The sequence below is a fragment of the Leucoraja erinacea genome, chromosome 5 (assembly GCF_028641065.1).
Source record: "Leucoraja erinacea ecotype New England chromosome 5, Leri_hhj_1, whole genome shotgun sequence".
NCBI lineage: Eukaryota > Metazoa > Chordata > Chondrichthyes > Rajiformes > Rajidae > Leucoraja > Leucoraja erinaceus.
The window spans coordinates 90,311,603-90,338,507 of record NC_073381.1 but is presented as its reverse complement, the minus strand read 5'-3'; the positions used below and the strand labels follow the sequence as shown (position 1 = coordinate 90,338,507).

Below are 26,905 nucleotides of genomic sequence, written 5' to 3'. Positions count from 1 at the left end.
CCAGGGTTCAATCCTGTCTCCGGGTGCTGTCCATACGGAGTTTGTACGTTCTCCCTGTGACCGATGGGTTTGTCTCTGGGTGCTCTGGTTTCCTCCCACATTCCAAAGATGTACAGGTTTGTGAGCTAATTGGCTCTGTAAATTGTGAATTGTTCCTCGTGTGCAGGGTGGTGCTAGTATATAGGGTGATCACTGGTCGGCACGGACTTGGTGGGCTGAAGGGCCTGCTTCCACACTGTATTTCCAAAGTCTGAAGTCTACATATATGTTGACCACCCCTGATTAATTTGTGTTTTTCCATATGAAGGTTTATACTATCCCAAGGAATGGATTGCAATAATTTTCCTTCTACTTCCATGGTGTCTTAGTCCAATTGATTCAGAATTGGCTTACTCATAGATACAGAGGGTTGTGATGGAAAGGTATTACACTGGGAGAGGTCAGGCAAGTGTATCATACGCCTTCTTTACCACTCTTAACTACTTCTATTGCTACATTCAGAGAGTTGTAGACTTGGTCCCCAAGATCCCTCTCTACATCAGTGTTGTTAAGATTCATGACATTAACTGTTTCCCCTTACATTTGACCTCCCAAAGTGCAATACCTACAGATGCTGCCTGACTGCTTGTATTAAACTCCATCTGCCATTTCTCTGCCCATTTCTGTAGCTGATCTATATTACGATGTGTGCTTCGGCAGCCTTCCTCACAGTCCACAACTCCACCAATTTTAGTGTAATCTACAAATCTACATTGACGTGCAAGTTATTTATAAACATCACAAATAACAGTTCCTGACGCAGATTGTTGCAGAACACCACTGGCCACAGACCTCCAGCTAGAATAACACACTTCCACAAGGAACTTTATAAAATGCCTTACTAAAATCCATGTGGACAACATCCACGGCCTTTTTCTCATCGCTTATCTTCATCACCTCCTCAAAAAGCTCAAAAGAGCTCGGGGAACTCGAGGAGATTGGTTTAACTTAACAGCAATACTTCACAGACATCGTAGGCTTAGTTGGCGTTTAGAGAGAGAGCGTGGAAACAGGCCCTTCGGTCCACTGAGTCCATGCAGACCATTGGTCACCAGTACATTACTTCTATGTTATCCCATGTTCGCATCCTACATACTAGGGACAATTTTACAGAAGTCAATTAACCTACAAACCTGCCTGTCTTTGGGATGTGTGAGGAAACCGGAGCACCCGGAGAAAACCCGCGTGGTCACAGGGAGAACGTGCAAACTCCGCAGAGGCAGCACCCGTGGTCAAAATCGAACCGGGGTCTCTGGCGCTGTGAGGCAGCAACTCTACCACTGTGCCACTGAATGGCCTGTTCGTGTGCTGTACTGTTCTATATACCTCCAATGCTTTGTTTTGGCTTAAAACCTCCTAATGGGCTTGTCCCACTTAAACAACTGCCAGGGATTCGTTTTAATGGGATTCACCTACGACAGTACCTAAGACAACCCCTACGACAGCAAAAATTGTCGCCCCTGTCGGCGAAAAATTTTCAACATGTTGAAAATTTTGCGGCAATCGCTCTGTAGTCGCCCAAAAAATTGCCTAGGTGGGACAGGCCCATATCTGTGTCAGTTGTACTTATAAGTACGCTCGATTCTTTGTACACAAGGGACACAGAGGCACTGATGAAGGTTCAAAAGAAATGTTATAATGATAACACCAGAACAGGGAGCGTCTACTCCTTGGAAAAGCTTTGTCCATCTCAGTCTCCCTCTCTCTCTCCATCTCCCTTTCTCTCCATCTCCCTTTCTCTGGACGTTGCCGCACTTGGAAACACTTTAAAGTTATTTCAAGGCTGGAAACAAAGTTTTCAAAAACAAGGGTTGATGTGGTTAGAAGTGGGAAGGTGAAAAGGTCAGAGTGTTTTCCTTGTACCTTTTAGTGGGGAATCTGTGGAATGTGGTAATGAGCGGCTGCTGTGGGAGTCCGAGGCACAGATAGCACAAAGCCACAGGTTGGAATGCCGCTCCACAGGGTGCCTGTTGGGAAGGCTGCTGCAGGGTCTGTTAGAAGTGGCGAAGGATGTGAGCACAGCAAACAGATGTGGGATAAAGACAAAGGAAGCACACTCAGGGCAAACTTATTTCAATTACTGTCATTTTAGTTTAGTCCCTGACACAAACTCGCAGCTGCAACCATTTAAACAGCAACGTTTCAGAACAAACCTTCTGAAAGTGATAGAAATATGTAGAGGAATGCGAGCTGCTCTGAATCTGTGGGATGTTTCACTGCCCAGGGACTCCCGTTGATCCAGACAATCCTTACACTCTAACATCACGGGAGACAGGCTGGTGAGGAGGGTGATCGGCATGCTTGCCTTTATCGGCTGAAGCACTGAGTGCAAGAGTTGGGAAAGCATGTTAAAGTTGTACGCAACATTGGTGAGAACCAATGGGCGGCACGGTGGCGCAGCGCTAGAGTTGCTGCCATATTGCGCCTGAGAACCGGGTTCAATCCAGACAAGGGGTGCTGTCTGTACGGAGTTAGTACGTTCTCCCCATGACCACGTGACTTTTCCCCGGGTGCTCTGCTTTTCTCACACATTCCAAAGACGTACAGGTTTGTAGGTTAATTGACTTTGGTAAAAATTGTAAATTGTCCCTAGTGTGTGCTGGTGCAAGGGGGTAGCTGGTCGGCGCAGACTCGGTGGGCTGAAGGGCCTCTATAAACTAAACTTTAGTGATAGAAATGCGATTGGAGAGGATTCTTCAGGATCGCATTTACGATTGGAAGAGAATGGGCAAATTCGGGACAGTCAGTGTGTCTTTGTACGCATCTGGTCATGTATTTTGAGTATTTTGAGGAGGTAACGAAGGTGATCGTTTAAGGCAAAGCTCTGGATGTTGTCAACATGGATTGTAGTGAGGTGTTTGATAAAGTCCCCCATGGTAAACTGATTCTGAAGATTAAGATGCATGGGATTAATAGTGACTTGGTCGTATGGATTTGGAACTGGATTACTGATAGAAGACAGAGGGTTGTGATGGAAGGACAAGATTCAGGCTGGAGGTCTCTGACCAGTGGAGTTTTGCAGGGGTCTGTGCAGGGACCTCTGTCATTTGTAATATACATAAACAACTTGAGCGTAAATGTAGACGGGTGGGTTAGTACATTTGCAGATAACTCCAAAAGCGGTAGAGTTGCAGCCTGTGAGAAAGGTTGTCAAAGTGTACAGCAGGATATAGATCAGCCGTATAATTGGTGCAGAAATGGCAGCTTTGGATTCATCCGAGCAAATGTTGCACTTTTAGGAGGTTAAATCGGTCTGAAGAAGGGTCTCGACCCGAAAAGTCACCTATTCCTTCGCTCCATAGATGCTGCCTCACCCGCTGAGTTTCTCCAGCATTTTTATCTACCTTCGATTTTTCCAGCATCTGCAGCTCCTTCTTAAACATGGAGACAAAGTAAGATATCATAGAATTAGTGTGAACGTTTGATCATTGGTTGGCGCGGACTTGGTGGGCCAAAGGGCCTGTTTCCATGTTGTTTCTCTGAACCAAACTAAACACAATGGGGACAATTTGCATTTCAGGAACTAAAATACTTTTGTATAAAGTACATTGTATATTTTCGATGGATGAAATCTAATTTTAATAAAGTTTGTTCAGTGACTTAGTACAAGACCGCACGATTTCCCAACGTTGAAAACTGCTTTCTCCAAAAATAAGCATCAACTGGTACAGAACCCACGGGCAGAGACCTATAAATAAGGATTCTACTCAAAACTAATGCATAGATAGTGCTGAGTGAGACGTGAGATGGATTCACCACAGCTATTCTCAGGGTCCTTATCTTTCCCATCAGGAACTGATTTAACTCACTGGCATTTTACCACTGCACAGCACAAACTGTGGAGGCACAAGGAACTGCAGGTGCTGGAACCTTGCATTAAAAAAACACAAAGTGCTGGAGGAACTCAGCTGGTCAGGCAACATCTGATGAAAATAAAGAAGGAATGGACAGATGATATTTTGGGAAGGGTCCTCTCTTCAGGCTGAGGAGGGGGTGAGAAAGCTGGAAAGGAGAGGTGGAGGTGAGACAAAGCCTGGCAAATGCTTGGTAAATATGTGAAGGGGGGGTGGGGGGGAGGTTATTGGCAATTGGGTGAAGTAGTAAGTGACAAAGACTGGAGGTGGCTCAATGGTCCGAATGGCCTAATTCTGCCCTTAAAACTAATGAACTTATATGAGACATATAAGAGGAGTGAAATGTAAATTTCATGACCAGAGGACATAGGTTTAAGGTGAAGGGGAAAAGATTGAATAGGAATCTGAGGGGTAACTTTCTCACACAAAGTGTGGTGGGTGTATGGAACAAGTTGCCACAGGAGGTAGTTAAGGCTGGGACTATCCCAACATTTGTAGGTTAATTGGTTTCTGGAAATTGTCCTTAGTGTGTAGGATAGTGCTAGTGTACTGGGCGAACTCTGAAGTCTGAAGTGAAGGATGTTGCCAGGACTCGAGGGCCTGAGCTGCAGGAAGAGGTTGGGCTGGCGAGGACTTTATTTCTTGGAGCGCACAGAGGTCTGGAGGTATGATAAATGAGGCTGGGGTGAGCTGCAGATCTTTTGTTCCAGAGACGGGGCCCACTGACGTCAACTAGCTCAGACCAGTGGAATGTTGTAGGGGGGCCGGGTGTCTGTGAAGATTAGCTGAGCCCTCAGCTGTTCGAGGGATTATGAACCTGGCGCACATTCGGAAGCATGTATCTGATGGTCTCAAGTCGACACTTTACAATGTACCAGCGATGCTTCTTCCCATTGTTCATGGCAGGGCATGATCTTATCAACGTGGAATGTTACTTCCCACAAGTGACGGGAAACTGCTATTGCCGGTAATCCAGAGATGCTGCCCGCTGAGTTACTCCAGCACTTGGTGTTTTTATTGCCAGGGTCGTGATTGAGTGTCACCAACCTCAGTCCAAACATATCAAAAGCCAAGAGTGTTTTATTGTCATATGTCCCGAAACGGAACCATGAGATAATGCATTTCGTTGTCTCTGAAACGGAACCATTGAATCTGAGATTCTAACTTGCAGCAGCACAACAGATATGTCAACATTGTACTCTGTAAAACCCATAATAAAAAAAAATCAGTATACATATAAAAATAAGTATTGTGTTCAATTCTCGTCATCCTGCTTTCAGGAAGGATGCTGTTAATCCGGAGAGAGTGCAGAGAAGATTTGCAAGGATATTGCCAGGATTCGAGGGCTTAAGCTGTTGGGCTGCCGTAGAAAGTAGTTGAGGCCGGGACAATGACTTTTAAAATACTTCAGAACAGGTAGATGGATAGGAAATGTTTGGGAGAATGCAAACGCATGGGACGAGTTTAGGTGGGATATCTTGGACAACATGGATGAGCAGGACTGAGGAACCTGTTTCTGTGACTCTGTGCGAGAAAATCAATTAGAGCAATGCGCTGTGCTGACTCCTTGAAAGCGTGCACGCTTGCCCCGTTAGCCTGCTCTTGCCCCATTATACTGCCACTGCCCCATTATTCTCTTCTCTATCCTGCGCCTGCCCCAGTCTCCTGCTCTTTACATATCGTCTCTGTTTCCACCATCCTTACAGGCAGTCCAGTCCAAATCATGGCAACTTGCAAGCAAACCAGCAGCCTTTCATCGTTGTCCTCAGCTTGCCTGATCTCTGGCCCAACAACTCTTGTCAGCCTATTACTTTACCAAAATGCCTTCACTTGCAACAGTTTCTTAAATCTCCCATTAAACCAGGGCTTTTGTTTGTCGGTGGAAAGGCACCAGTATACTTATCGTTCCTCACTGTTGGCATCTATGGCAGATCATCCACCTGTAAGCTCATTTAGCTGTTTAAGGGCCTGACCGCCTTGTTTAATTAATTTGTTTTCAACTTTAGTAATCTAATTGTAATGTAAAAAAATTACAAAAATTTGAAAATCTATTTTTTACGCTGAGTTTTTAAACTGTCGTAAACCATCTGCCCCAAAGAAAATAACCTCAGTGTGTTCCTAAACCACTGTTGCTCATCCAGCAAATATTCCATGCCTTGCTTTCGTCAAGGCCTTGACATTCTTGCTGACGTGCAGAATTACGACAGAATTACATCCAGTGCATTAGCTGTATGAGGCTCCGGGTAGTTGATGGCGTACTGATACAGCAGTAGTTACTACCTTGCAGCGCCAGAGACCCGGGTTCCATCCTGACTACGCCTTCTCTCTGCAGGGAGTTTGTACATTCTCCCTGTGACCACGTGGTTTTTCTCCGGGTGCTCTGGTTTCGTACCACATCCTCAAAACGTACAGGTTTGTGGTTGATTGGCTTCTGTGAAATTGTAAATTGTCGCTTCTGTACAGGAGAGAGCTAGTGTACGGGATGATTTCTGGTTGGCACTTACTCAGTGGGCTGATGGACCTGTTTCCATGCTGTTTCTCTAAATGATGTGCCTTCCCGAGCCCCCATACGCCCTGAGGGTATTACAGTCACAATGACAGAGGCCGAGTCAGAAAATCCTTCGGGGGGTGAACCCTCGGAAAGCGCCTGGACCTGATGGTACACCCGGTCAAGTTCTCAAAACCTGTGCAGACCAACTGGCTGGGGATTTTGCAGACATTTTCAACCTCTCGCTACTGAGGTCTGAGGTTCCCACCTGCTTTAAGAGGACATCAATAATACCGGTGCCCAAGAAGAGTAAGGTGACGTGCCTCAATGACTATTGACCTGTGGCACTAAAATCCACAGGCACCCTAGGGGATTTCCGGGACCGCTGGGCACCGCAAGGGGTTGAATGCATCCTTGACAAGGATTGTAACATAGCTGTATAGTAGTTTATTTAGTATATTTGTTTGTCTTGTATCGTGGTGGCGGGTTCTGTTTTGTTTTATTATATTGTAAATATTATTTTTAATAATTGAATGATTTTTCTGATTATAAAAAAAGCTGGCTACCAAGCTCACGGAACTGTGTCTCTGCGCATCCCTCTGCAATTGGATCCTCGACTTCCTCATCCACAGACCACAGTCTGTTCGAATTGGCAGAAATACTTCTTCCTCATTAACAATCAGCACGGGAGCAACTCAAGGCTGTGTGCTCAGCCCCCTGCTGTACTCACTCTATACTCATGACTGTGTAGCCAGTCACAGTGCACACTCCGTCTTAAAGTTCGCCGACGACAAGTTGTTGGACAAATTACAGATGGTAATGAGTCAGAGTATAGAAGTGAGATCGACCGATTGACCAAATAGTGCCAGCACAACAACCTGGTTCTCAATATCAGTAAAACCAATGAACTGATTGTGGACTTTGGAAAGGGTAGCATGAGGACCCACAATCCTGTTTATATCAACGGGACGATGATGGAGAGAGTCAAAAACTTCAAATTCCTGGGCGTGCATATTTCCGAAGATCTTTCCTGGCCAAAGCACACTGATGCAATTCTAAAGAAAGCACATCAACGCCTCTACTTCCTGACAAGATTACGGAGATTCAGTATGTCAAAGAGCATTCTCGTGAACTTCTACAGGTGCACAGTAGAGAGCATAATGACCGGTTGCATCGTGGCTTGGTTCGGCAACTTGAACGTCCAGGAGCAGAAAAGACGGCAAAAAGTTGTGGCCACTGCCCAGTCCATCACCGGCTCGGACCTCCCCACCATCGCAGGGATTTACCGGAGTCGCTGCCTCAAAAAGGCAGCCAGCATCATCAGAGACTCGCACCATCCTGACCACACACTCATTTCACTCCTGCAATAGGAAAGAAAGTACAGGAGCCTGAAAACTGTAATGTCCAGTTTCAGGAACGGCTTCTTCCGTACAGCCATCAATCAGGCTGATAAACACGACAACCTCAAATAAGCTCTGAACTACAATAGACTCATTTTATTATTATTCCACTTCTGTTTGTTTGTTTTTTGAGTATGTGTTTGTATATATATATATATGTGTGTGTGTGTGTGTGTGTGTGTGTATATATATAATATATGTATGTGTGTGTGTGTGTGTGTGTGTACTTGTGAGTATGAACTTTTTTTCTCTCTCGCGTTTATTACATTGTTCACAGTGTACTATGTCTACATATTCTGTTGTGCTGCAGCAAGTAAGAATTTCGTTGTTCTATCTAGGACACATGGCCATAAAATTCTCTTGACTCTTGACTCTAAAGTCTAAATGTCTTGACATTTTTCCTGAAGTGCAGCACACAAAATTACATCCACTCCATCAGCTGAAATGCATAACGGTTTTGCACAACTTCCTGGCAGTTGTTTGCTTCTGTTTAAGATGCCAAAGATCCCAAATGCTGCTTTAATGTGTCGTGAACTATTTAGTCTTTTACTGAGATGCAGCTGAGGCCCAGCAAGGTCAGGAGGTCCTGTTTTGCTGTTCAGCGAGTAGGCTGTGAGATCTATCAGTCAGCAAGGTCAGCTCAGATGCAGGAGTTCTGGCTCCTTCGTGTATCACTGTCTGGCAGTGGCATCTAGTGGTGGAAGCATGGGATTGTAGTAAAAAAACGTTGTATTGTTTCATACACCATGTACGGCCGACATTGTTCCAATGAATCAAGAGACAAGGCAAGAGTCAAGAGTGTTTTATTGTCATATGTCCCGGATGGGACAATGAAATTCTTACTTGCTGCAGCACAACAGAATATGTGAATATGTAAACATAGTACATAATGGGGGAAGAGAAAAAAAAGAAAAAGTTCAATAAATAACAAATATAGTGCAATAATAATGAAGTCTTTTGCATTTCAGAGCTCAGAACTTATTCGTTGTTGCGTTTAATAGTAAGATTAAACGAGAACTTACCAGTTTGAAGTTTGATCTTTATTTTATGAGGAGTTACGATGAGGGACCACGTGCCCTCCGCTCCCAACCCTCATAAAGGTCATCTGGTAGTTCTAGTCTTCTCTGATCTTACTATGTTACTTCAATTGCTGTTATCTGTGATTTTCACACCGCTGCTTTGAAGATTGACGCACATGCGCACGAGCGGGGTTCTTCACGTAGTCACTCACGTGACTCCAAAGTAAAATAGCCTGATGGCTGTAGGGAAGAAGCTGTTCCTGAACCTGGATGGTACAGTTTTAAATGTAACTAATTCAATGTAATTAGTTTTGTTTTTAGTTTAGAGATACAGTGCGGAAACAGGCTCTTCAGTCCACCGAGTCCGTGCCGACCAGCGATCCCCGCACATTAACACTATCCTACACACACTAGGGACGATTTACAATTATACCAAGCCAACTCACCTACATACCTGTACTTCTTTGGAGTGTGGGAGGAAACCAGAAATCCCGGAGAAAACCCACGCAGGTCAGGGGAAGAATGTACAAAATCCGTACAGATAGCACCTGTAGTCAGGATCGAACCCGGGTCTCTGGCGCTGTGAGGCAGCAACTCTACCCCATTGTGCTGCCTTCTGGTGTAGATTTGAATAATTAGTGTGGATGGGCGAAAAGGTTGGCATGGACAATATTGAGCCAAGGGGCCGTTTCTGTGCTGTCCAACCCGTTGACTGCCACTCTGAGGGTCTTTAGCGCCATTCATTTCTTCACCATTTCTCACTTACTAATGCTGTTTTTGTTCAGCCCGTCCCTGTCCCAGGATTTTGACATGGGTTCATTATGGCTTCTGTTGTGAAGACTGAACTGAAGTATTTGACCAATTGTTCTGTGTTTCCTTGTTAAAGTTTCTTCGTCTCTGACCTACATTTGTCCCAAGGAACTACAAATGCAGGTTTATAAAAAATAAAACAAAATGCTGGAGTAACTCATCAGGTCAGGCAGCATCTCTGGAAAACATGGATCAGTGACATTTTGTGTCTGGACCCTTCTTAGAAACTTAGAAAATAGGTGCAGGAGGAGGACATTTGGCCCTTCGAGCCAGCACCGCCATTCATTGTGATCATGGCGGATCATCCACAATCAGTAACCCGTGCCTACCTTCTCTCCATATCCCTAGACTCCGCTAGCCCCAAAAGCTCTATCTAACTCTCTTTTAAAAGCATCCAGAGGATTGGCCTCCACTGCCCTCTGTGGCAGATAATTCCACAAATTCACAACTCTCTGCGTGAAAACGTTTTTTCTCATCTCAGTTTTAAATGGCCTCCTCTTTATTCTTAGACTGTGGCCCTGGTTCTGGACTCCCCCAACATTGGGAACATTTTTCCTGCATCTAGTTGTCCAGTCCTTTTATAATTTTATATGTCTCTATAAGATTCCCTTCTAAATTCCAGTGAATACAAGCCCAGTCTTTCCAATCTTTCCACATATGACAGTCCCGCCATCCTAGGGATTAACCTCGTGAACCTAGGCTGCACTGCCTCAATAGCAAAGATGTCCTTCCCCAAATTTGGAGACCAAAACTGCACACAATACTCCAGATGTGGTCTCAACAGGGCCCTGTAAAACTGCAGAAGGACCTCTTTACTCCTATACTCAAATCCTCTCGCTATGAAGGCCAACATGCCATTAGCTTTCTTCACTGCCTGCTGTACCTGCATGTTTACTTTCAGTGACTGGTGTACAAGGACACCCAGGTCTCGTTGCACTTCCCCTTTTCATAATCTGACACCATTGAGATAATAATCTGCCTCCTTGTTCTTGCTGTCAAAGTGGATAACCTCACATTTATCTACATTATACTGCATCTGCCTTGCATCTGCCCACTCACCCAACCTGTCCAAGTTACCTTGCACCTCTTCAGACGGATCCATATATTTTTTTGAAAGCTGCGAGACAAAAAGATTGAAGAGTTGCAAGTTGTGAAGGCATGGAGATGGGGGGAGCGGGGAGACCTGGGTGTCTCCAGGTGGGGTGTGGAAGGGGTTATGAAAGGGGGGTGTAGAGGAGAAAGGGGAGGGGAGGCTTGTTAGAATTCAGTTTAGATTAGAGGTACAACAGGCCATTCGGCCCACCAAGTCTGCACCGAGCAGTGATCTCCGCACATTAACACTATCCTACACACACTAGGGAAAATTGACATTTATGCCAATCCAATTAACCTACAAATCTGTACGTCTTTGGAGTGTGGGAGGAAACCGAAGAGAAAACCCACGCAGGTCACGAGGAGGATGAACAAACTCCGTACAGACAAGCACCCGTAGTCAGGATTGAACCCGGGTCTCTGACGCTGTAAGGCAGTAGCTCTACCGCTGTGCCACCCCTTTATTTAGAGGTTACCTAACATTGCAGAATTCAATGCGAGTGGTTTGCCTGTCCCGTGGTCCAGCACAGTGAGTTGAGATGATTACTGAAGCAGCTGTATACAGAGGCCACCTCTGTGTGTGCTCCACCCGATGGTATTTTCCCACTGCCCCAAAACAATGAGCTTCACTTGTCCATTACTGCACAGCTTGAGTATCTGCATTAATGAAGCAGCCACTTTGAAGCGAATGCCATATTTCGCAGTGTTGATGTTATGTTTCAGTTGACGATGCATGTGGAGATTTGAGAGCTGCACCCGTTTATTCCACCTCCCTCCCCAGACCACTTCAATCTCACTAATTGCACTGGACGCGGGGGCTGATTTAGGCTTTCAGGAAAGAAAGCCTTTTCTGGTAAATACAAAGATCAGTGTAATCCACAGAGCTTGTTGTGGCTTGGAGAAGTCCCTGGAATTTGGCACGCTGGCCTTCGTCAGTCAGGCAGTTGAGTGTACAATTGGAGCAAAGTGCTGAAGGAAGTCAGTGGCTCAGGCGGTGTCTGGGGAAGGTATGGTGGGACAACATTTTGAGTTGGGATCATTCTTTAGATTGATTCTGTCGGCCTGTCTATTCCCTCCACGGTTTGTCAGGTTCACCTTGTCCTCTTTGGCCTGGCTGCTGTAGGTCGCAGTGTTGGACCAGAATGTAGATATGTCCAGTGCTTAACTGTTGTAGGTCAGTCGACAAGCCCCAGATCACAGTGCTGTGCTGTTGAGGTAACAGGGACAATGATGATGGGACTATAATGGGTCAGACGTCTTATCGAACGTCAGCCAGCAATTCAGCCTCAAGCCCAGTCAAGACCAACGTGGGAAGCTCTGCACCCCTGCCCCTCTAATCTCCATCCAACCTTTAGTTCAGAGATACAGCATGGAAACAGGCCCTTCTGTCCATCGAGCCCACACTGACCATCCGCAACCCGTTTACACTCGTTCTCTGTTATCCCACTTTCTCATCCACTCCCTGCATACTAGGGGGGGAGGGGTAATTTACAGAGGCCAGTTAACTTACAAACCTGCACATCTTTGGGATGTGGGAGGAAACCGGAGCACCCAGAGGAAACCCGTGGCCACACGTACAAACCCCACACAGGCAGCGCCCGATGTCAGGATCGAACCCGGTTCTCTGGAGTGGCGAGGCAGCAACTCTACGAGCTGCACCACTGTGCCACCCTTTGCAGAAGCTGGGGTGCACTGCATGCCTTGACACTGTGGTCCCTGTCTTCAACTCCTCTCGGGTCCTCTCTTCATGCCATGACAAGGCCTTTACTTTACCAATTTACCCGGCACATTTCACAACCCCTGAGCCTTCCTTTGTCAGAAATACTGTAGCCAATATGCACAGAACGTTGTCCCATTGGTCATGTGAAGAACTTGAACAAACGTTAGCTCCAAGAGCTAAGTTAATGAGTGAAGTGGGGTCCGTTCCACTGAGGTCCGGGTGATTCGCGGCTCCATCTGTTCTCCATGACACCATTTCTTGTGCAGTACTTTAGTCCAGCTGGTATCTCTGTGTGGCTCACAATTTTTTCCAGGCATTTTGTTTTCAGGAAGTTTCCATCCTTCTCCTTTTAATCTGACTCCCAGTGGTAGCCTTCAACTCCTTTGCTGACGATGTGTTGCTCGGAGCTCGTCTTCCTGTTAGTGTGGGTGGATTCTGAGGAGTGGTCAGGCAGAAACAGAGCTACAGTGCCTCCACACGCCTTCCTCAGCCTCGCAATGCAGCCCTTCCTGCCTACACTGCCCTTGCTACATCTGAGTTGTCACGGAGATACAGGAGTACATCATCAAGCTCTTCAAATTTAAACATTATTCACGTTATTCCCCCTATCCTGCATTTGTACACTGTGGATGGCAGGATAGCAAGACTGCAATCATGTATTGTCTTTCCGCTGACTGGTTAGCACGCAACAAAAGCTTTTCACTGTACCTCAGTTAAAATGGGATGTTTGTAACTTTGTTGGCAGCCTTTATGTATTGACTCTTTGCATACCGTAGGTGTGTAAAACAAAGAATATCACTGTGACTAGACACATGTGACAATAAAGTATCACTCATTCATTCACGTGACTATAAACTCAACTCAACCCTGTTCTAGATCACAGCTGCTAGTAACCTTGAACTAGTCTCCTAGATTTCACTTGCCCCCCTGCCGGAACTATACATCAGGAGGTGCAACTCCAGAGCCAATAAAATCATGGGAGACCCCTTCCACCCCAGCAACGGACTGTTCCAGCTGCTACGGTCAGGCAAACGCCTCCGTTGCCATGCTGTGAGAACGGAGAGGTTGAGAAGGAGTTTCTTCACAGAGGCCATTAGGACTGTAAATTCTATCTCACCAGGGACTAACTTTTACTGTACCACTCTACTGCTTTTTTTTAAATTGCTGTTTTTTTCCCTTTTTCCTTCCGCCCACAATATTTAATATGTAAAAGAATATGTGATTCTGTTCCATTCTGTTTGCAGTTTGTTTGGTTGTTTCTTTGTTTGTCTTTTTGCACAAAATCCGCGAGCATTGCCACTTTTCATTTCACTGCACATCTCGTATGTGTATGTGACGAATAAACTTGACGTGACTTGACGACTTGCTCCTGTAATCCTCAAGGTTTAAAATTATTAGTTTAGTTTTAATTGTCACGTGTTACAATGTACAATTAAAAGCTTTGTTTTGTATGCTCCAAACTATACATAAATACAATCAAGCCAAACTCAAGTACAATAGGTAGAGCAAAGGGGAAGATACAGAGTGCAGAATATAGTTCTCAGCATTGTAGCGCACCAGTTCCACAGACAAAGTCCAATGTCCGCAATGGGGTAGAGGTGAATTGGACAGTAGCCTAGCTTATGGAAGGACCGTTCAGAAGCTTGACAACAGAGAGGAACTTTGGACAGTTAATGGAGATGCGTTGAGATGTCTGTATTATGGACGAGGAGGTGCTGAAGGTCCTAAGGTGTGTGAAGGTAGATACATCTACTGGGCTTGATCAGATATATCCATGGACACTGTGGGAAGCTGGAGAAGCAATTGAGGGAGTCCTGGGCTGAGAAACATGAATCATCATTAGACACGGGTGAACTACTGGAAGAGAATCGGCTTCATGGAAGGAAGCAGACGGTGGTGGTGGAAGATTGTTTCAGAAGCTTGGGTGACACAGTGGCACAGCAGTGGAGTTGCTGTCGCACAGCGCCAGAGTCCCGGGTTTGATCCTGACTAAGCGTGCTGTCTGTACAGAGTTTGTACGTTCTCCCCGTGACCACGTTGTGCCTTCTCCAGGTGCTTCGGTTTCCTCCCACGCCTCAAAAAAAGGAACCAGTTTGTAGACGAACTGTCCCACTTAGGAAACCTGAACGGAAACCTCTGGAGACTTTGCGCCCCACCCAAGGTTTCCGGGCGGTTCCCGGGGGGTTTTGTCAGTCTCCATACCTGCTTCCACTAGCTGCAACCTCCGGCAACCACCTGCAACCTCCGGGAACCGCACGGAAACCTTGGGTGGTGTGCAAAGTCTCCAGAGGTCTCCTAAGTGGGACAGGGGCATAATTGACTTGCGAAAATTGTAAAGGGCATGTTTACACGCTGTATCTGTAAACAAAACAAAGCTTTCTTCACCGCCCTGTCGACCTGAAACACCACTATCAGGAGGTAAAGTCTATGAGCACTGGAAGCAGCAGCCGTGTGTGCAGTCAGAGTTTGAACGCACGAGACAGTGTGTGACGTGCAGCGATAGTGTTTAGTTTTGTTTAGTTTAATTTAGAGATAAGCGCAGAAAAAGGCTCTTCGGCCCACCGGGTCCACGCCAACCAGCGATCCCCGCACACTAACACCATCCTACACCCACTAGGGGCAATTTTTACATTTACCAAGCCAATTAACCTACAAACCTTTGGAGTGTGGGAGGAAACCTAAGATCTCGAAAAAAAAACCAACGCAGGTCACTGGGAGCTCACAAACTCTGTACAGACAGCACCTGTCGTGGGGATCGAACCCGGGTCTCCGGCGCTGCATTCGCTGTAAGGCAGCAACTGTACCGCTGCGCCACCGTGAAGCAGGGAGGGGAATGCAGGCAGCCGTCCTTGATGTTTGACCAGCTGATTTGTGTTTGTACAGCTGCGATGAGCTCTGTCATGTCTGCTCAGCCACACCATGGATTACATGCACTCCCGAGGATTCAGGGGCTGTTGGAAATTTATTTAACAATTATTGCAGCTTGCAACAACAGATGGGAAGTTGCAAGTGGGGAGAGGCCAAATAATTCCAAGGGTCTGTCCTGTCCTCCGCCAGGTTTTTCCACTGACAGAGGGAAGACATTCAGAGCTTCGTTTGCAGAGAAACAACTCATTCGAGTGAGCATTGTCAATGAATCACAGAATGGCTACTGCACAGAGAGGCCATCTATTCCCCTCTTGATTTTATACGCCTATATAAGATCACCCCTCAGCCTCCTATGTCCTACCTCTGAATGGTCCTTCCATCAGCAAGGGCACTGTCCGATTCACCTCCATCCCATTGCGGACATTGGACTTTGTCTCTGGAACTGGTGCGCTACAATGCTGAGAGTTATGTTCTGCACTCTGTATCTTCCCCTTTGCTCTACCTATTGTACTTAAGTTTGACTTGGTATTTATATGTAGTACTAGACTAAGTGGGACCCGTTGGGTCCCAGCATCACACGGGAGGGCTGGTCCTCCAACGCAATATTCCATCTCTCCACCAATTCCAATATTGGTTGCCAGTGGGGGGGGGGAGCTTTCTGGAGCGCTAGTATGGGTGTTGTTGGCTGAAGGGACTGGTTTCTAGAGGGCTAGTATGGACATTGTGGGCCGAATGGATTCTTGGGTTCGCGGCTCAGTCACTCAAGCCTGTTGTGCTGGCAGCTCACTCACGGCTGGTGGGCTGGCAGTTGACTCACAGCTATTCCTTGAAATTCCATTTCAAGCAGGGTGCAAGGCCAGCAAATTCAAGTGCAGTTTCTTACCACTTCAAGCAGGATGCAAGGCAACCAACTTCAAGTGCAGTTTCATACCATTTCAAGCAGGGTGCAAGGCCACTAAAGACAGCGAGTCGTGACCTCTCCCTCCTCCATCATGCAGAGACTGAGCCACGCCCACACTTCTAGAGCATGGCCTTCATTGACTGGAGAGAGAATCTCAACATTTTTTAAACACTAATAACTCTTTTATTTTTCATCGATGGGAAAAATCCTCGGCACCTGATGAGTGGAGGGGGACTCTGAGTAAAATGCCCAAAAATCACAGCCATACGTGGTAGCGTTTTTTCTAAAATCAATAAAAAACGCAAACAGGAAGTATAATTATATAGAAGGCAAGGCAACTTTAATTAGGCAAGGCAACTTTAATTGGGCATGGCAACTTTAATTAGGCAAGGCAACTTTAATTAGGCACGGCAACTTTAATTAGGCAAGCTAGCTTCAATTAGGCGACACAGCTTTAGCTTTACCAAACCAAAATTCCCACATTCTCATCCACTCCCTACATACCAGGGGCAATTTACAGACCCCGAGGGACAAACTTTTTACACAAAGGGTGGTGGCGTATGGAACAAGCTGCTGTAGGAGGTAGGGGGAAATCACAACGTTTAGGAAACATTTAGACAGGTGCATGGATAGGATAGGATTATAAGGAGCAGATGAAGAAGGGTCTCAACTCGAAACGTCACCCATTCCTTCTCTCCAGAGATGAATATTGGCCGTATTCACATACAAGGAATTTGCCTTGGTGCACAGTTAATAATGACACATAAAACATTAAAATTAATAATAAAATATGATTGATTACACATGTGAATTAGATAAAATACCAGAGCAAAAAGATTTTTGCTTACTGAGTAGAGCTACTACTCGTGGTAAAAAGCTGCTTTTATCTCTGACTGTGGCAGCTTTGACAGTCTGTCTGTACCGCTGAGTTACTCCAGCTTTTTGTGTCGAAGGTTTAGAGGGATATGGGCCAAACACAGGCAGGTTGCACTAATGTAGATGGGCCATGTTGGTCGGTGTGGGCTAGTGAGCCGAAGGGCCTGTTTTCACGCTGCATGACTCTATGTTCCTGCATCAACGTTTGACAGGCCACTGATGGAAGGATGATCTGATTTGTAAGGTTCCTGCAAGGTCTCAAATGGTGAGGATGATTCTATCCCGAGCAGCAACCTACCTGCAGCACCTCTAACTCTGCATTTTCTGCTTTTCTTTCAGACCTCCGAGACCCTTCCGATTTCCTCGAAGGTGAGTAGCTTAGTTTGAGAAGGAGATCATTGGTTTTATAGAGCCATAGTCACACAGCACTGAAACCGGGCCCTTCATCCAAACTCCTCCACACTGACCAAGATGTCCCATCTACTCTCGTCCCACCTGCTCCATATCCCTCGAAACCCTTCCCATTCGTGTACTTGTCCAAGTGTCTTTTAAATGCTGTTACAACACCTACTTTATCCTCTAGCAGCACGTTCCATATACCCAACACCCTCCGTTAGATCATCTAAGTTGTGATAGGACCTGCCTCATCTCCCTCCTGTAGCAGCTCATTCCATTTACCCAACACCGTGTGAAACAATTGCAACTCAGGTTCCTATTAAATCTTTCCCCTCTCACCTTAAACATATGTCCTCTGGTTCTTGATTCTCCTTTTCTGGGAAAAAGACTGTGCATTCACCCTATCTATTCCCTTCAATTTTTATATACCTCTATAAGATCATCCATCATCCTCCTGCACTCCAAGGAATAAAGTCCTAGCCCGCCCATCCTCTCCCCATGGCTGTCAGGCCCTTGGGTCCTGCAATAAACCTCTGCACTCTTTCCAGCTTAATGGCATCCTAAATAACCGGAGATTGGATCTGACCCTAGACTAGGATCTTTCCGAGCAGGCCAGTGTTAGATGTGGAGACACAAGGAACTGCCTATGGTGCAATCTTGAGTAAAACACACAGTCCTGACCCTTCTTCAGACTGATGGAGTAGGGTGGGAGAAAGCTGGAAGAGAGATGGAGGTGGGACAAAGCCTGGCACGCAATAGGTGGATACAAGGTGGGGGGCTGGGGGCGGGGGTGATTTGCAGATGGCTGGAGTGTGACAAATGCTGGAGATGAAAAGGATGTTGGATAAGAAGAGAGGAGAAGGAGTAAAAAATAAAGGCAGTTGGAGGGATATGGGTGGAAAGGGACAAAGGGGGAGGATAAATGGAAATGTGGGGACATAAGGAACTACAGATGCACTACCTTTAAAAAAAAAACCCACAAAGTGCTGGGATGACTCAGTGGGTCAAGCAGCATCTCTAGAGAACATGGATAGGTCATGTTTCTGGTCTGAGAAGGGACCTGACCCAAAACATCACCTCTGCGTGTTCTCCAGAGATGCTGCCTGACCTGCTGAGTTACTCCAGCAGTTAGTGTCTTTTAATGGAAATATGGGACTTGGGGATGTGAGATGAATGTACTGAGGAAGGGAAAGAAGCAGGGTGAGGGGGTAGGAGATGGTGAGAGAACCAGGTGGGGGGGCACAAGTTGAAAGGTGGGTCTACCAGGGGCTTTACGGCGCTAGAGACCCAGGTTCCATCCTGTCCTCGGGTGCTGTCTGAACAGTGTTTGCACGTTGTCCCTGTGACCGCGTGGGTTTTCTCCGGGTGCTCTGGGTTCCTCACACACTCCAAAGACTTGCGGGCTTGTAGGTTAATTGGCTTTGGTTACAAAACATTGTAAAGTGTCCCTAGTGTTTAGGATAGTGCTAGTGTGCGGGGTGATTGTTGGTCGGCGTGGACTCAATGGGCCTGTCTCTGCGCTTTAGCTCTGTGTGCTTTAAACTGTGTGCCCATCGCGGTGGGGGGTGGGCTGGGGAAAGAGGGGATAGAGAAGGTATTACTTGAATCATGGGCACAGCCGAGGACTTGGGTGTGCGATACTCCAGGCGGCAGAGGTTGTGTGACGTGTGTTACCTACTTACAGCTACGCGGCTCTGATCGCAGACTGGCCGGTGGTGGTGCTGGGCTTCTGCACGGTGCTGATAGTGATATGTGCCTTGGTCGGGATCCTGGTGCCAGATCTTCCAGACTTCTCTGACCCACTGCTGGTGAGTGCCTCGCGTTTCCCAGGAGAATGACTACACGCCCCGCGCCTGTCAACATCATGGCCCATCTTCCACCTCAATCACTTCCCTCCGCTTCCTCCTCTCCCTTAATATCACTGTGATCAGACACTACTAACCAGAAAAAAGGTACCCCACCCAAAATGTCACCTATCCACGCTCTCCAGAGATGCTGCATGACCCGCTGAGTTGCCTCAGCACTTTGTGTCCTTGATCTGTTGAATTGAAGAAGGGTCTCGACCCGAAACGTCACCTGCCCATGTTCTCCAGAGATGCTGCCTAACCCGCTGTGTTACTCCAGCACATTTTGTCTCATTGGGTATTAACTATCTATTGTGTATCAATATATAGATCTGCTCTCAGCTTTGAATGTAATCATTAACTCACTAAGCCCTCCGGTCATGTTGATCTTACGCTAAGCCCACTTTATTCACCCACGTTCTGATCAGCACTCCAGTTAATTAAAGTGAGCTGCAATTATTTGAAAAGATCTCCTCTCGGTGGTGATGATGCCAAAACAATCTGGTAAGCAGGTCCCCGGGAAGGAATCTGCCTTATTCACCAGTGAGGCTGTCTCACAGCCAGGCCAACCACTTGGTTTAGTTTGTTTAGTTGAGTTTATTCTTGTCACGTGTACCGAGGTACAGTGAAAAGATTTTGTTACGTGGTTTCCAGTCAAAGAAAAGACCATACATGATTACAATCAAGCCTCCCACAGTGCACAGATAAAGGATACAACATTTAGTGCAAGATAAAGTTCGATTAAAGACAGTTCAAAGATCTCTAATGAGGTAGATGGGAGGTCAGGACCGCCCTCTAGCTGGTGAGAGGACGGTTCAGTTGCCTGATAACTGCTGGGAAGAAACTGTTGCCAAATCTGGAGGTGTGCCTTTTCAAACAGCTGTACCTCTTGCCTGATGGGGGAGGGGAGAAGAGGGAGTGACCGGGGTAAGATTAGTCCTTGGTTCAGTGACCGGGGTGAGACTGGTCCTTGATTATGCCGGTGGCCTTGCACCTTTGTAGTGGATGCAGAAGGCGGTTCACGCATCCTGACACGGCGCGGAGGTGTGGCGGACAAGTTACTTGCCAGTAACACCCACGTGTGATAAAAACGAGCGAATCACAGCAAGGTGCCCACTGTACACACAGGCTCAGCATCCCTCTGCTCTTCCAAGTACATCTCTTCCCCCACCCCTTTAACCCGTCCTGGTGTGGGTCCTCTCCTGCCTACTGACATTGACATCCATTTGCACCTATGGAATCCAAACTCAATTCGTCACCTCGGTGGTTGTTGCAGCCGTGACACCAAGCCCTCTTGCTCCACCGTGTTGGTGTAGATTCTCCACAGAATCAATGCCAAACCTGAATCCTGGGCCACAACATGGTTCTCATCACCTCTCCCCATAAAACTCATCTCTCTCTGATCCCTTCAACCCCCCTTTTTTTGGTCTATTTGGCAGCCTCGGTCCTAATTCTGTACACTTCAGTCATCACCACAATGCATCTACTGCCCACCAAAAACATGTTTCCCCCTGGTCTGGAGCTCAGGGTGGTACTCTTAGGTTGTGGTTTATTATTGCCACGTGTACTTCGATACAGTGAAAAGCTTTTGTTGCGTGCTTTCCAATCAAATCAGATAATACTACAATCAAGTTGCGGTATTGGGAGAAATCCACCTAGAGCTGTCAGGAAAAGCCACCTATAATGTGTACATGATCATGAGGGGCATGTATGAAGTGAACGCTCACAGTCTTTCCCCCAGGATAGTGAATTCTAAAACTAGAGAGCGTAGCCTAAGGTAAAAGGGAAGAGATTTCAGAGGGACCTCAGGGGCAACATTTTCACTCAGAGGGTAATCTGTATCTGGAATTAGGTGCCAGAGGAAGCTACAGAAGCAGATACAATTAAAAGACATGGACAGATATATGGATAGAAGTCAATCGGAGGTGGGGGGGGGGGGGGGGGGGGGGGGGGGGGGGGCAGTGGTAGAGTTGCTGCCTTACAGCACCAGAGACCTGGGTTCGATCCTGACTATGCCTGCTGTCTGTACGGAGTTTGTACATTCTCCCTGTGACAGCGTGGGTTTTTCCGGGTGCACCGGTTTCCTTTCACACTCTAAAGACTTACAGGTTTGTAGGTTAGTTGACTTTGGTAAGTTGTAAAATTATCCCTAGTGTATGTAGGTTGGTGTACCGGGTGATCACTGGTTGATGCGGACTCAGTGGGCCGAAGGGCCTGTTTCCACGTTGTATCTCTGAAGTCTAAAGTGTTTGGAGGAATATGTGCCAAATGCAGGTGATTGGAACTAATGCAGTGAGCCAACTTGGTTGGCATGGACAAGGTGGGCCAAAGGCCCAGTTTCCGTGCTATGCAGCTCTATCTCCGTGATTAGGTGGTGGGGTAGGTATTGGAAGAAATTCCCAGCCAGGCTGACTAGGCAAGCAGTGAACACAGGCAAAGGGGACCAGCTTAGGTACAGGTGAGGTGCAGGAGTCAAGCCAAGTCAAGTCAAGTTTATTTGTCACATACACATACGAGATGTGCAGTGAAATGAAAGTGGCAATGCTCGCGGACTTTTGTGCAAAAGCCAACAACCAAACAACCAAACAAACTATAAACACAATCATAACACACATATTCTTTTACATAATAAATAATGGAAGGAAAAACGTTCAGTAGAGTTAGTCCCTGATGAGATAGGCCTTTACAGTCCGAATGGCCTCTGGGAAGAAACTCCTTCTCAACCTCTCCGTTCTCACCGCGTGGCAACGGAGGCGTTTGCCTGACCGTAGCAGCTGGAACAGTCCGTTGCAGGGGTGGAAGGGGTCTCTCATGATATTGTTGGCTCTGGAGTTGCACCTCCTGATGTATAGTTCCTGCAGGGGGGTGAGTGAAGTTCCCATAGTGCGTTCGGCCGAACGCACTACTCTCTGCAGAGCCTTCTTGTCCTTGGCAGAGCAATTCCCAAACCAGATGGTAATGTTCCCGGACAAGATGCTTTCCACCGCCGCTGTGTAGAAACACTGGAGGATCCTCGGAGACACTCTGAATTTCCTCAATTGCCTGAGGTGGTAAAGGCGCTGCCTTGCCTTACTCACGAGTGCTGAGGCGTGTGATGCCCATGTCATATCCTCGGAGATGTGGACTGCCAGATATTTAAAACAGTTCACCCTATCCACAGGATCCCCATTTATCCTCAATGGAGTGTACGTCCTCGGATGATGTGCCCTCCTAAAGTCCATGATCAGCTCCTTCGTTTTTTTGATGTTCAAGAGGAGGCTGTTATCCTGGCACCAGAGTGCTAGACCAGCCACCTCCTCCCGGTAGGCCTTCTCGTCGTTGTCTGAGATCAGGCCCACCACCACAGTGTCATCAGCAAACTTAATTAATGAGTTGGAGCTGAACCTAGCCACATGTGTGTCAGTCATGTGTGTACAGGGAGTACAATAGGGGGCTGAGGACACAACCCTGGGGGGATCCTGTGCTCAGGGTGAGGGACTTCGATGTATTCCCTCCCATCTTGACTACCTGGGGCCTGGCGGTGAGAAAGTCCAGGACCCAGGCACACAGGGAGCCAATTCCATTAGCTTCCCGGCCAGTCTGGTGGGGACTATCGTGTTGAAGGCTGAACTGTAGTCTATGAACAGCATCCTCACGTAGCCCCCCTTGTGGCTGTCCAGGTGGGAGAGAGCGGTGTGCAAGACCTGGGAGACCGCATCGTCCGTGGACCTGTTCGGACTGCAACGGGTCCATGTTCCGAGGGAGGAAGGCACAGATGTGTTTCTTCACCAGCCTTTCAAAGCATTTCATGACTACCGAGGTAAGGGCCACCGGACGGTAGTCATTCAGACAGGCTGGGGAAGCATTTTTTGGTACCGGTACAATGATGGATTTTTTGAAGCAGGCAGGGACCACGGACTTGTCCAGGGAGAGGTTGAATAATGTAGTGAGTACTGGAGCTAGCTGCGTAGCACAGGACTTGAGTACTCGCCCCGAGATGCCATCGGGGCCTGCAGCTTTTCTCGTGTTCACCCGTGTCAGAGCCCTCCTCACGTCGTGCTCGGACAGCGAGAATGTGTGCACATTCCTCTCTTCAGCTTCGGTAGCCAGCCCGCTGGCGGTATTGTCGATAGTCGGCAGACCTGGAGTTGTGTTGCCCCTCTCGAAACGAGCGTAAAAGGAGTTCAGGTCATCAGCTAGGGAGGTGCCGGCACATGCGGATGAGGAAGGGGTGCTCCGTTAGTTGGTTACAATCCGTAACCCCTGCCACAGGCTTCTGGTGTCCTGCTGCTCCATCTGTAACTCCATCTTGTCTCTGTACCTTCTCTTTGCGTCCTTCACCGCCCTTCGCAGTCGGTAGGACTCTGCCTTGTAGACGTCCATGTTCCCTGATGCCAGGCCCGAGTTGTAGGCAGCGGTGCGAGCATTCAGGGCCACACGAACAGACCCAGGGTTTTTGGTTCGGAAAGGTGCTTACCCTTACCGTGGGGACGATGTTGTCGGTTACTGTTGCGATGAAGTCCATGACTGCTTCCGCGAACTCACTGACGTCACTGGAACTTGCTTCGAACATATTCCAGCCGACATCACTCAGTGCATCTTACAGCATGGCCTCTGACTGGTCGGACCACCGCTTTACGTCCCTCGTCTCTACCGCTTCCCGAACTATCCTCTGTTTATACGCCAGCAACAGTAAAATGGCAGCGTGGTCAGATTTTCCTAGGGGACGGGGTGAAACGGCCTTGTAGCCTTTCCTGAACGGTGTGTAGCAGTGGTCCAAAGTTCTCTCCCCCCCGGTGGCACACGTGATGTGTTGGTAGAAGTTCGGCATGACCTTCTTGAGATTTGATTTATTAAAATCTCCAGCCACCACCATAGCCGCATTCGGGTACTTGTTTTGATGTCGACGTAGCACATCGTGTTGATGTACAAGTCGAGTGATGTACAAGTCTGCAAACCCAAGCAAGAATGAGCACCAGGTTCAGATGTGCTGTGACTTTGCATTGCTGGTTCCGAGATGTGATGCACAGTGTTGAGGAGATCCGTCACTCAGCACAGAGTAATTAAAACGCTGTTGCTTCTGTTCCACTGGCGAGACTGTAAGATGATATATTTAGGAGCAGCTGATGCCATGTCAGGTCACAGCTGGGTACACAGTGAGGGTTAGATTTTGTTAAACCAGTTGCCGCTTGTTCACATCAGTGTCAAACGACGCTCTTTCTCCGCAAGGGGAGTGATATTTTGCATAACAGTCATGCTCTTGTCCACCGAATGCAATCTCATACTGAGGGTACACCTGCCCACAGCAGCACACACCCATATCCCACTCCAGGATCCTCAGAGAAACTGGGAGCCCCCGCGGTGCTGTGGCCAACATTCCCCACAACCAGCACTATCTGAATGAGTCTGATGAAGGATCCTGACCTGAAACATCGTCTGCCCATTCCCTCCACAGATGCTGCCTGACCCACCGAGTTTCTCAGCACTTGTAGGAAAAAGGAAGCGCGGATGCTGGTTAATATACACAAGGTGCTGGAGTAACTCAGCAGGTCAGGCAGCATCTCTGAAGAACATGGATTGGTGACGTTTCGGGTCAGGACCCTTCTTCAGTCTGATTTGTTTAGTTTAGTTTAGAAATACACCGATACACTAGTTCTATCCTACACACTAGGGACTATTTACAGAAGCCGATTATCCTACAAACCCGCACGTCTTTGATATATGGGAGGAAACCGGAGCATCTGGAGAAAACCCACACGGTCACAGGGAGAACGTGCAAACTCCATCTAGACCCAAAACGTCACCTATCCATGTTCTCTGGTGATGATGCCTGACCTGCTGAGTTACTCCAACACTTTGTGTTTAACTCCCCACTGCCAAGAAACAGCCTGATGGGTCGGTCACCCTTCCTGTGGCTTTGCACACAAGTGCACCGTCGACATACTTGCTCAATCCCTGTATCTGAGATTATTTCCATTGGTGGAGAGATCGCTATCCAAAGCCCGCAAGTATAATGGAAATAATACTGTGTAGGAAGGAACTGCAGATGCTGGTTTGCACTGAAGATAAGCATAAAAAGCTGGAGTAACTCAATGGGCTCCAGCTTTTTGTGTCCATCTTCAAGGAAATAAGACTGATGACAAAGACTGCCAACTGCTGCTGCTAACTGGATTGCCCTTCCAGTGTGCAGTCAATGGCACAAATGGTTGTTCTCTGGAGTTAACAGAAATCCTGCAGTTGCTGGAAATCTGAAACAAAAACAGAAAATGGTGGAAACAGTGAGCAGGTCATGTAGCATCTGTTGACAGTGAGAAATGTAGGTTGAGGACCCATAGTCGCAAAACAGGTTAACATCAAGTCACAGGGAGTTTGTTATTTCTGCGGCCTCATTTCAGTAGCCGTATAGAATATATTTCCTCAATCCCTAAGCAAGATGACCTTTGACTAACAGTTCCCCTTTTACATCCCCCTCTGTCTAACGTGAAAAGTCTATACGCTGAGATATTGAGTTGCCTGTCTTGCCCACCCTTCAACTATCTCTCATTAGAAAAACAATTGTATTATTGAATTTCAGACTCACAATAAGTTATTTTCTATGCAGGATGTTAAAAATTATATCTTTTTAATAACTTTGTTTATTTTTGTTATGCAAGCTAAAAACACTAAAGGTTATTTGTTCCATTTGATAGAGTATTGTTGCACAAGTATCTAACACCGTGCTTGTTGATTTCAGTGGCCACTGGCGATGAAACGACTGACTGTGTTCTTATCGGACAATGAGGTCTGATTGCTGTAGGGGGGTTACGTGGAAACTCTCAAATTTTGTTTTTGCAAGACAGCTTTTTTTCTCTGCTTGTCAATTTTCGAAGTAACTTTTAAAGTTGTTCTCTAGTTCCCGATTACAATTGCATTATAACCAATTTGGCCTGCGTGATTCAAATAGTGTTCCCTATAGAAGTTAGGAGGTCATGTTGCAGTTGTATTAGACGTTGGTGACACCGCATTTAGAATACTGTGTTAAGTTCTATCTTTTTGGAAAGATATTGTCAAGCTTGAAAGGGTTCAAAGATTTACGAGGATGTTACCAGAACTAGAGGGTGTGGGTTATAGGGAGAGGTTGAGTATGCTGGGTCTCGATTCCTTGGAGCGCAGGAGGATGAGTGGTGATCTTATGGAGGTGTATAAAATCATGAGAGGAATAGATCAGGTAGATGCACAGAGTCTCTTGCCCAGAGTAGGGGAATCAAGGACAGAGGACATAGGTTCAAGGTGAAGGGGAAAAGATTCAATAGGAATCTGAGGGGTAACATTTTCACACAAAGGGTGGTGTATGTATGAAAGAAGCTGCCAGATGAGGCAGCTGAGGCTGGGACTATCCCAACGTTTACTCCAGCACTTTGTGTTTTGCACCAGATTCAAGCATCTGCGGTTCCTTGTGTATCTGTGCATCATTTAATCTTCCCCAATCGCAGGTGGCACAATGATACAGCTGGTGGAGCCGCTTCCTCACAGTGAGAGACAAGGGTTTAATCCTGACCACTGCTGCTGTTTGTGTGGGGTTTGCAAGTTCTCCTTGTGAACCTGTGGGTTTCCTCCGGGTGCTCCGGTTTCCTCACACA

The 26,905-nt window shown here is 47.0% G+C and overlaps 1 protein-coding gene across 7 annotated transcripts in view; it reads left to right on the top strand.

Moving 5' to 3' along the window:
* The window catches only part of disp1 (dispatched homolog 1 (Drosophila)), a 212,072-nt gene that overhangs the window by 170,992 nt on the left and 14,175 nt on the right, over positions 1-26,905 (top strand). For all 7 annotated transcript variants that reach the window (XM_055636204.1, XM_055636200.1, XM_055636205.1 and 4 more), the window contains 2 exons: positions 17,407-17,436; positions 19,148-19,271. In XM_055636204.1, coding sequence (XP_055492179.1) covers positions 17,407-17,436; positions 19,148-19,271 — 154 coding nt within the window. The remainder of the gene's footprint in view (positions 1-17,406; positions 17,437-19,147; positions 19,272-26,905) is intronic.